The 11213-nt window shown below is 27.2% G+C and overlaps 1 protein-coding gene across 1 annotated transcript in view; it reads right to left on the bottom strand.

Moving 5' to 3' along the window:
- The window catches only part of LOC101491109 (uncharacterized), a 7520-nt gene extending 5304 nt beyond the window's left edge, over positions 1–2216 (bottom strand). The window contains exon 1 of the mRNA XM_004513544.4: positions 1189–2216. Coding sequence (XP_004513601.1) covers positions 1189–2076 — 888 coding nt within the window. The 5' untranslated portion in view covers positions 2077–2216. The remainder of the gene's footprint in view (positions 1–1188) is intronic.
- Positions 2217–11213: the final 8997 nt, after the last annotated feature.

Genomic DNA, 11213 nt, shown 5'->3' with positions numbered 1-11213 from the left:
CTACAAGGTTTCCGGCATAGTTTGTGAGAGTGTCCTTGTTTTTTCTCTCTTAAAAATTTTATTATTTAGCTAATTGGGTGAATCTCATTTTGACATGCAACTGCAGAGAATGGATGTTAGGGTCCAAGGTCATAACTTGCCTTTTAGTTTCATGGCAGATATTATTGGTATCTACAAATGCAAACTATATTGGTAAGTTTGTTGAATATGATTTAGAGAATAACTAGGGACCATCGAGAAGATGGAAAATGAAACGGTCTGAACAACATTAATGGAGGGGTTCATGTGTCAAGCAAAAAGATATGGAGCATTAATCTTCTAAGTAACCAATTCAATTACTCCAAATATGGCTACATAGATGCAGCCTATGAAAGCAAGTTCAGCTAACATGATGTGTGAATCAAAAATGATGTTAGCCAAATTGTTCGGCTAAGCAAGTTCATCTAACTACAAAGATGCAGCCTATGAAAGCCAAATTGCGTTCCATTTCCATATCATTATCAAGAACAGTACCACGCTAGTACCACTTACCTCATTCTAGATTCCCTTCTTAGGTAGTAAATTTTCATTGCTTTAACAAGCAGACTTTTAGTTAGATTCAAAAAAGTGTAGTAGAAAAGTTTAATGCTAATAATGAAGATCGTTTTGAATTTAGTCTCATCTTTTTTTTTGTCATAATCTTATGTTGAGTTTGATAGAAGACATGTCAATCAGGCAGTTAATATTTTAGTAGGGTAACTATATCTTTAATTAGTCTATTTATTTTTATTAACATTCAAGATTCTAAATTATATCCAAAATATTATAATTAATAAAATGCTATAAAGATCTTTGAGAAAAAAAAAGTTATTTAATGTTATAAAATTATAATTCTAATACTAAAAATCTCACATCTACTAGTGACTTGTAGCACACATCTATCCACTTTGAAATGTGTTGTTTTTTATATCAAGCACAAAAAAAAAAGCCAAAAAAAGTTGTTATAATAAAAATAAGTGGTCCTAGTATTTTAATATTAAAAAGCTTAGGACATTAGTCAACAAAAAGTTCGTCCACAGTCCCAAGCTAAATAAGTCAAAATATTATTTGAAGTTATAAATTTTCAAAATCAAAATGTGAACTGAGCAATAAAAAAAAAAAATAGATAAACAATTTACTAAACAAAAAAAAATGTAAAACATAAGATACCTTGTGATGAGCATATCCATGGTGACGAACAAGAAGCTCAACCAACTCACTCCCACCAAAACAGTTTCTCACAATCTTCATCTTCATCAACCGATCTTGAATCGGTAACCTCTGTCTCAACACTCTCACAACCTTCACAATCTCCTCTTCCTCTTTCTCCACCACCATCTCATCAAATCCATACGCCGGGGCCACCGGAACATCGCCGGAAAACTTCCCGTTCGCAATCTCGATCAACCTCTTCTCCAATTCACCACCGTCATTCTTCCTCATCGCGTTCAACTCCACCAATCCTCCGATTAGCTTCTCGTTGAAGAAAATCACCGGTACAGTTGAATTTCCCGTTCTACCCCTAAGCTCCTTTTCTCTCTCTGTGTACACATCGATGTTGATTTCAACGAATTTTAATCTTCTCTCTCTGAAGAATCTCCGAATCGCAGAACAGTCTCTGCAATTCGACCTAGAAAATAACGTGATTCTCACTTTCCCAAACGACGCGTCGTTTTTCACCTTCACAGTGACTTTTAAACCGGAGAGTTTAAACTCCGTCACGTCGTTTTTGTTTTTTTCATATTTAAACGACTCGTCGTTTAGGTCTTCGATTGAGTGTTTTAAAGATGTAATTGTTCGCGAGATTGCTGACGAGAAGTCGTTACTGCGATGACGAAGAAAAGTTTTGAGTTTTGATTGAACGACGTCGTTTGGGGGGTTTGAATATGAAGTAGCGGGGGGTGTTGGTTTAGGGAGAAGTGAATGAGGTTGAAGTATTGAGAGTGTTTTCGTAACGGTTATGTTACCGTTGGTGTTATTTTCAGTGGAAATTATGTTTTGAATTGTCTCAAGTGTTTTTGGTGTGTTACCAATGTGTTGTTCTACCTCGGAACTCATTTTGATGTTATAAAATGATAAGAAGAAGAGGAAGATAGTGTAAGGATGAATGAGATGAAAATGGGAATGATCATAGGGTTTATAATGTGGAGGATTTGATTGATTGGGTCCAAAAATGGTAATTGATAATGAAAGAATAGATTAGGGATATTGACAAGGATTAGGGGAGGAGTGTACGAGGAAAGAGTCAACCAATATTAGATATACAGTCATACAGAAAAAGAGAGACGGACGTGGTCTTTACACTCATGCTCATAACTTATAAGTCATCGCCTCCTGCAATTTTATTTTTAATAAAAAATACACAAATAAGTAGAAATTTTGAAATTATTACCAGAGGAATAATAAAGGTTTTAACTGTTTTCTGCCGTAACTGAAAGAAAAAAATTCTTTGTCAATATGAAGATTTAGAAAAATTATAATCTTTTACATGAAGATTTTTTAAGTAATATATATCTATGAAAATATTTAGAAAAATCTTTTGTATAACCATTTCCATGAAAAACTTATTTAAATATTTTTTTTACATATTATATATCCATGGAAACTCAATTTCATACTAGTCATTATAATTTTTTAAATGAGGAAATAGTTTAAACAAAAACTTATTTAATTAATTATTATTTTAAAAATTAAATATATGAGTACATGTTAAATTGTTAAATATATTGTAGAAATTCTCAATTAATTATAATTGTTAAATTATTTATATATTTGACTTTAATTAATATAAAATATCATAAAATTATTTATACATATATCTATCTAATCATATAATTTAATTACATTAATGTGTAGAAAAAGATTTACCTTATCGGTACATAGAATCTGGTCTATAATTTAAGGACACATATATTAAATAATTTTATATTGATCTGTAGTTCAATTTTTTGCATAATTATACAAATATTTAATATGACATTTAATTTAATTATGTATATTATCAATATATATAACAAATATATATATATATATATATATATATATATATATATATATATATATATATATATTTATAAAACTATATTAATTTTAATTAAAAAATTAAAAAAATAGTATTAATTTTGAGGTATTTTAATGATATATTAAATAATATCATATTTGCATAAAAATCTATAGACATAATTTAAATGATTCAAGTATTGCACCAACATAATTTTTTTATCCTTATATTTATTTTTACAAGCCGATTTATCCTTATATATGGCTTCCATATGGTGTTGTCTCCTTTTTTTCAAAATCGTTTTTTGTCTTTTAAGTTTGCGCCAAAAACAAAAATACAGTTTTCAATTGATTTTCGATGTAACATCAATTTTGTATATAAATTAGATCATATTACTCCGTCTAATCTTTTATATAAAAAAAAAATATAAACAAAGACTAAAAGTTTATTTAATGTCGAAAAATTGTTTTAATATTTCAATTAAATTTATGGTATTAAATATTTTATTTTTACTATGTAACTTTGTAGAGTAGATATATATCTCATATTAAATAGAGATATAAAAAAATTATATTATATAATAATTAATATACTTTAAAGGATATTTATTTTTTTCTAAAAAAACGTGTTTTTTATTTTTATAATAAAAACAAAAAATTTACCAAAATCTTTATTATAATAGAGATCGAAAGTAACAATAATTAATAATTAATAATCTATAACAAATTGAATCACTGTTTAATATTTAATATCTTAAGAGTTAATTCAACTGATAAATATTCTAATATTTAGAATAGAAACTATCTCTCAAAATCGAATCTGAAAAATTGTAACTATGTGCAAAATATTTTACCATTTCTAGACTAAAAAAATAATATCTAATATGTTCCTACACGAAAAGAGACTCGACAAAGTATAACAGATTTACCAACCGATGATGCTGGCGGGACATAACACCTAACGAAAAACTTTCATCAGTTCATGACACTTTGATGAGTTTTGTGGTTTTGAGTGACGAAAATACCCTTTTATAGTGATGAATTAATTGACACTGCATGAAGAAACGTATTGTATGCTACAAAGGGTATGTTTGAATTTTTATTATCATGGAATCTGGCGATAATCTAGGCAGTAAGGACTGCTTGATTGTGTTGGATTATGACAAGGACAAAAGGTCAAAGGTGATAGGTACAAAAATTACATTAATTTGGGTCCAAGTGGGGGCCTTATGTGAAATTAAGACAACTTCCATTTTTTCCTTTTTCTTCATTAGCCACAATCAAAGGTCGGCATAAAGTTTGGGGAATTGGCACAGGAAGACGGTTAATTTATTATAATATCCTTTTCTATTTTTTAGGTAATCAAAATTTCTTACTAAAAAAAGTTAAAATATCTTAATTTTTAACTTCATTGCATCTCCGTCTAGCTATTAGTGGAAGGAAAAAGTTTGTAGTAGTAGGAAGCTCCATCTAGAGATGCAACCATTTGCACGTTTTTAAAATTTAAATTATAACAATTCTTTTATATTTTGTAAATAAATTAATTATTTAATTCTATTTTATAAATAATTTTCTCTTATTTTTTCTCCAATCTAATAAATAAAAATAATTATAATTAAAAATAATAAATTATATTAACAACATGAAACCAAAATACATTTAATCGAAGAAAAAAATACGAAGAAAAAATACATCATTTAGGTAAATATTATTAATTTAAATTAATAATATATAACAAAAATAAAATAATTAATGATACTAAAAGAAACTATAAATTTATCTACAAAATAGGATGAAGTTGTTAAAATAATATAACATGTTACTTGTTTTGACACATCTAGTCAACCACATTTTTTTTATGTATTTTATTTTATTAATCGTATTTTGTTTTTTAAATATTTTAATTATTTTTAATTTATTAAATAAATAATTATTAAAATGTTAAAATGAAAAATAAAATAAAATTTGAAAACGTATAGATTACAATATTCCCGAGATGTGACCTCGTATTATCCTAAGAAAAAATTTCCCCAATTAGTAATAAGGAGGAGATGCGCCTTCTTGAATAAGTTAAAAAGTACAATATTTTAGTTTTTTTTCTTTATAATATAACATTTTGATTACTTCAAAAAAATGTAAAAATATTATAATAAATTAAGCCAGTAAAACATCTCAACTCAACAAAGTTTCTATTCGGTATTTTAAAAAAAATATATATATAATAAATCAATAATATATATGTATATATATTTATCTTTTTTTACCTATCACTTTCTCATGTTTCTAAATCACATATATGGTTTTATTAACAAATTTACGACACGTGGTATTCTATAAATAATTATTTTCTCTCAAAATAGGTGTTAGTCTAATTATATAAGAAGAATACTAAATTATATGAATTTTATATAAATTTAATAGAAATTATGTAAATTTTAACTAATAAAAAATATTAAAGATAATATATTAAAAAAATGTTTTGTTAATATTATTTTTATAATAATTAAAAATAAATTCTATTCAATCGTATATTAATAAATATAATTCCAAATTTGTACTAAAAAAATATCTGATTCCAAATTGTTATATTTTTCGATTGAATCATAAATCTGTTTAGGAAATATACTGACCATTAAATTTTTTTAATAAATTATAAATGTCAATCAAAACTATTGAAAATTTAAATATGATTTATGTTTTAAACAAAAATAGAAATGTAATAGCTCGTTAATATTAATTTATCATTTTAATTCCAACTTATGTCATTTCTTTTGTTCATAACTTTTTTATGCAAAAAGAAATATACCGTAACTTACAAATCACAATTTTTTACCAATTATGAACGCTCTCATAATTAACATATTTTTCTATATAATGTTCTAACCTAATGACCCCATGATAGTATATAACAGGGAGAATTCTCATTGGATTTCTCTTCACACAAAACTAAAAGAAATAGTGTGGCTCTTATGTTTATGTTTGTAAAAAGAATTGTTGTTTTAAAATTGTTGTTTTTATTATTTAATATTAATCTTTACTCAAATATTATTTAAGCAATTAATGATTATTAGATCACATATTTAATGTATGTTACTGTGCAAATAGAATTGTCAAAAACGATTATTCAACACATATTAGATGATCCTAACGGGCTGTGAGCTTTTTCGAATCGGGTCAAAAAACTTTATTTTAATACTTATTGATAAAATATTACTCAAATTCAGTTCTAGATGGGTTGCGGGCTGGGCGGGTGATCCACTTATTTTTTATAATATTTTTTTTAACTTATTATATTTTTAATTTATTTTTTACTCTTTTAATTTAAAATTTTTCATTGATGTCCATTTAAAAAAAATTATGGTATACTACTTATGCATTAAGTATAAATCAATTTGAATGTTCATTTTCTTTCATGCCCATTTAAAAAAAAATGATGGTTTACTTTTTATACACAAACTAAGTTTGAATTTTTCAATTAACACAAACTCATTTCAAAATTTTCAAAACAACACCTTGTCCAAACAATACACAAATTAAAATAAGTTCAAAATTGTCCAAAACTTAGATATGCATAACACAAATGAATTTAGATTTGTCTAACATAACCCAAACTCAAACCAAATTCAAATAGAATGCCAAATAATTTAAATGTGACTCTAAAATAAGTGTTTTTAGACTCTTTGAACAATATTCATATTTTTCAAAGTGTTGGATGATTGTCCACTCAGTAAAATAAATTGATTGTTAAAAATATATAATCAACTAAAGATAATATATATATATATATAATCAGCTAAGTGGATTGGATATCTTTTGAACTTGTTTTTATGTGGCCAATTTTAACATTTTATTTTAAAAAAGTTGGTTATATGAGTTGCAAACTACTTAGTATCCATATAGGCTAATCCGAATGAGTAACGGGTTTATTCAAAAATTCGGGCTGAAATTATTAGGCCAAAACCCTGCGTTTTAGCGGATTGGGCCATTCGGACTAACCATTTTGATAGCTCTAGTTGGAACTATGACGCACAATGAAAGCTCGTTAAATTAATTATTTATCTTAATACTTGAACTTAGAAATTATCAACTATTACCAATATCAATATCAATAATAATAATAATAATAATAATAATAATAATAATAATAATAATAATAATAATAATAATAAATGAGTAAATAGCTATGAATCGGATACTACAAATTTTAACGTGAAAACCTCCTCAAACAAATGTAAACAATACGAGTCGTTTATATCAAAGAAATAACTTCACTATATCAAATAATAGGTACAACAAAAAATTCTCCTAATAACACTAAAGAACAACAATCATCACCCTATAATGAAAACAAACAATAACAGAATATGTCTACAAAAGTAAATAGTACAAATTGATTCTGAGATATAACATAACTATTAATAAAAATTATTAAAATATCAAACGCAATAAATTAAACAGCTTATTAAAATTTCAGTTAATACCGAGAGCATTTATCAAATTAACATTCACAATCCGTATCAATTCTTTTTCTCTTGGTCTCTACTCTCTTACTAGCCGTGACAATTTTTTTCTTGTGCACACAGCGCTACATTTTGCAACTAGGGATTAAACAATTCCCTATCAATCACAACAATGGGCTAAGGCCCAAATCATACACTTTTATAAAAAAAAATCATTTTCTTTTAATTAGTGTGTGTTTTACTTTAGAAGAGACGTGTCCAACAATAAATGAGAAAAACAACTAAAAAAAAATATAGTTGTGGTTAGTTTCTATTATATTTTTTTTGGAAAAATGTGAGCTTTTATGCTATTGATGATCATATACTCTTTGTGCATTGTATTTTTTTTTTCTTTTAATATAGCAATAGCATGTAAAGTCTTCTTCATTTTCTAGGTCGCTCTAGTCCTCTACATCTTTCTCTTTTGTGTTCTAGTAAAAGGAGTTGGGACTAAAGTCTTATTATTTGTTTTTCTTATTTTGAAGATTGGTGAGATATTTAGCCATCCATTGCAGTTTGGTCTCTTGATCATTTCTCACAATAATGTTCAAAGAAACCATATCACTTTCCATGATAACTGTTACTACTCGCTTCTTCCCTTTTGGAATAGGGTCATGACAAACTAGTAATATAGTTGATTGCTCGCTTATCTTAGTGACTACCTCGTTATACCCTCCAATATTTTATTGTCTGAGATGTGTTGTCTGGAAGAGACATGTATCTCTTAGTCATATCATGCATCAACTAGACAATCTTAGGGGGCCTACTAGTTTGACTCTCGATCCTTCTCAAATTTTTATGGTCAAGTATGGAACAGGTCTTGAAGGACCCATTCTTTGATGATGATGGCTATTGATACTTTTACCATAACGTAGATGCATACACCAAACATTTTCATCATTTGATGAACTAAATTTCTCAATTCTTTTTACTTGTAGGTTCCATCGAGCATGTCAAGTTTGTTTGCATACATGAAAGTTAGCCACATAATCGGCTAAAAGTTCTTACAACAATTGATTCCCTTACTTCAAATAATTACTCCGAGGAAGGTACTTTGTCTTCGATTATGGGTTCCTTAACTACTCCAAAGAGCATTAAGTCAGATGATTAAGAAATGTCTACTACCTAATTAAGAGCTAACTAAAGCATAAATGTGATAAATGTAAAGATAAATTCCAAATAAAAGATATATGTCAAAATGTCGGTTATGTTATTGAGAAACATCAATCAATTTGTTGGGTTGTGTAATGGAACTCAATTGATCATCACCAAAATGGGGAAATATATTCTTGAAGGAAAAGTTCATTCAAGAAGGAATATTGAGAATACAATTTCAACGAAGACAATTTCATTTAATCCAAGAGTTCCATTCAAATTTCAACGAAAACAATTTCATTTGGTGTTTTACTTTACAATGACTATTAATAAAATTCAAGGACAATACTTGAAGCATGTAAACATTTATCTACCACAAAAATTAATTTTCTCTCGTGAACACCTATATGTTGTTGCTTTAAGAGTGACATCAAAAAAAAAAAATATTGATATTTGATGATAAATATCAATAAACTAACATCACTTTGAGGGTTAATATATAAAATGATGTAGCTTAATAACCTCTAATGTCAATTGTTGTGTCACTAATTTGTGATGTTTCACCATAGAAATTGGTTGTTGTCATAACACTTGTTGTTCTAGCACCACTTGCATTCCATTTGCTTTCGCTACATATCATTGCAACTAAATCTTAGCATAACTTTTGTTTTCAAAATCATACATACTTGATTAATGTTAGTTGTAATCTCTAAGTTGTCATATAATTGATTGTATGTTATTTGTTTAAATGCATAGAAGCTTTCATTTTAGATTATATTATGGAGTCTTTGGATATGAATATGAATGTAGAAGAGGAAATGGTTGATGAGGCTTCTTTTTTGTTTTTGGAAATACTGATACATGTGCGAAAAAAGTTCCCACTGTTTGGAATAATTTTTGTAGTAATGAATTTGGTATTGGAAAAACCTTAATTTTGTGCACAATCATGGGACTTCACATCTAATTCATCATGTTTCTCTTTGTAAGAGTATCTTATTGAACCTTTTTAATTAAGATGAATCATCTAACATGATTAGAATCAACCAGAAAACCCATCGTGATTTGTTTGCATAAGCTATTATTGCACATGATTTTTCTTTTAGCTTTGTTGAGTATGAGTAAATGAGTATGGATGCATTATTTAAATCCTTATACTGAAATGGTCTCTAGGAATACGATTGTATCAAATATTGAGAAAATATATAACAAAGAGAAGACTAAGCTTAATGATATCATGGGTAGGATTCCAAATAGAATATGTCTTACTTTAGATGTTTGTACAACATATACTAGTGAAAGTTATATTTGATTAACCGCTCATTTTGTTGATGAACATTGGAAGTTAACTAGTCGTGTTCCTAAATTTTGTCGAATGAAACTCCCACACAATAGTATTGTATTGGAAGCCACTTTGTTTGATTGCTTAACAAAATGGGGAATAGATAAAAAAAAAAAATTATATTACTTTGGATAATGTGTCTTCAAATGATAACATGCAAGATCATTTGAAAAAACATCTGTGTGTACAAAGCAATTTGATATGTGATGGTGAGTATTTCCATATTCGATGTTCAACCTATATACTCAACTTAATTGTTCTAGATGGTTTAAAAGTGGCTAATGAAGCAGTCAAGAAAATTAGATATAATGTTAAGTATATTTAAGGTTTTGATGGAAGAATGATCAAGTTTAAAGATTGTATTAATGATGCAGGAACATGCATTAGTAGTGGTTTAAGATTAGATGTGTCTACAAGGTGATGGCGAGTATGTGATTGCAAGTATTTCCATATTTGATGTTCAACCTATATACTCAACTTAATTGTTCAAGATGGTTTAAAAGTGGCTAATGAAGCAGTCAAGAAAATTAGATCTAGTGTTAAGTATATTAAAGGTTTTGATGGAAGGATGATCAAGTTTAAAGATTGTGTCAATGATGTAGGAATAAGCATTAGCAGTGGTTTAAGATTAGATGTGTCTACAAAGTGGAATATCACATATTTAATACATCAAAGTGCATTGTTATAATATAGAAAAGTTTTATTTTATTTTTTCCAAGTGGTAAATATGAATTATAAACATTGTCCATTTGAGGAGGAAGGGAAACATATGTGAGTTCTTAGAACCATTATATGAAATCATAAAGTTGATCTCACATTCATCATATCCAACTTCAAACTTGTATTTTATGCAAGTGTGGAAAATACAGTGCATCTTAGAAGAAAACCAAGATAAAATTGATGATATTATAACGAAGACGGCTACAAATATGAAAGCTAAATTTGAAAAATATTGGAAAGATTATAGTGTAGTACTATGTTACACTACCCTTGATGTTTCAACCTATAACTTAAGAATGTGGATGACATATTTAAAGTGATTTATCAAGAATGTGTGAGTATTTTCAATAATCAAAGTGTTGTCTTCTCTCAATCATCCCAAGATTCTATCTCATTGTTGATGCCATCCAGAGAGGGAAGTAAGACTAAGAAATGTAAAATCATAAGTTTTTTATGCTATAACAGTAATTAACTTTATTTTATTTCAACCTTTCTTGTTTTTATATTATTGATAATGATATTGATTTATTATTTGGAACACT

Source organism: Cicer arietinum, chromosome 4, assembly GCF_000331145.2.
Source record: "Cicer arietinum cultivar CDC Frontier isolate Library 1 chromosome 4, Cicar.CDCFrontier_v2.0, whole genome shotgun sequence".
In the NCBI taxonomy this organism is placed as follows: domain Eukaryota; kingdom Viridiplantae; phylum Streptophyta; class Magnoliopsida; order Fabales; family Fabaceae; genus Cicer; species Cicer arietinum.
This window is presented reverse-complemented; position numbering and strand designations above follow the sequence as displayed.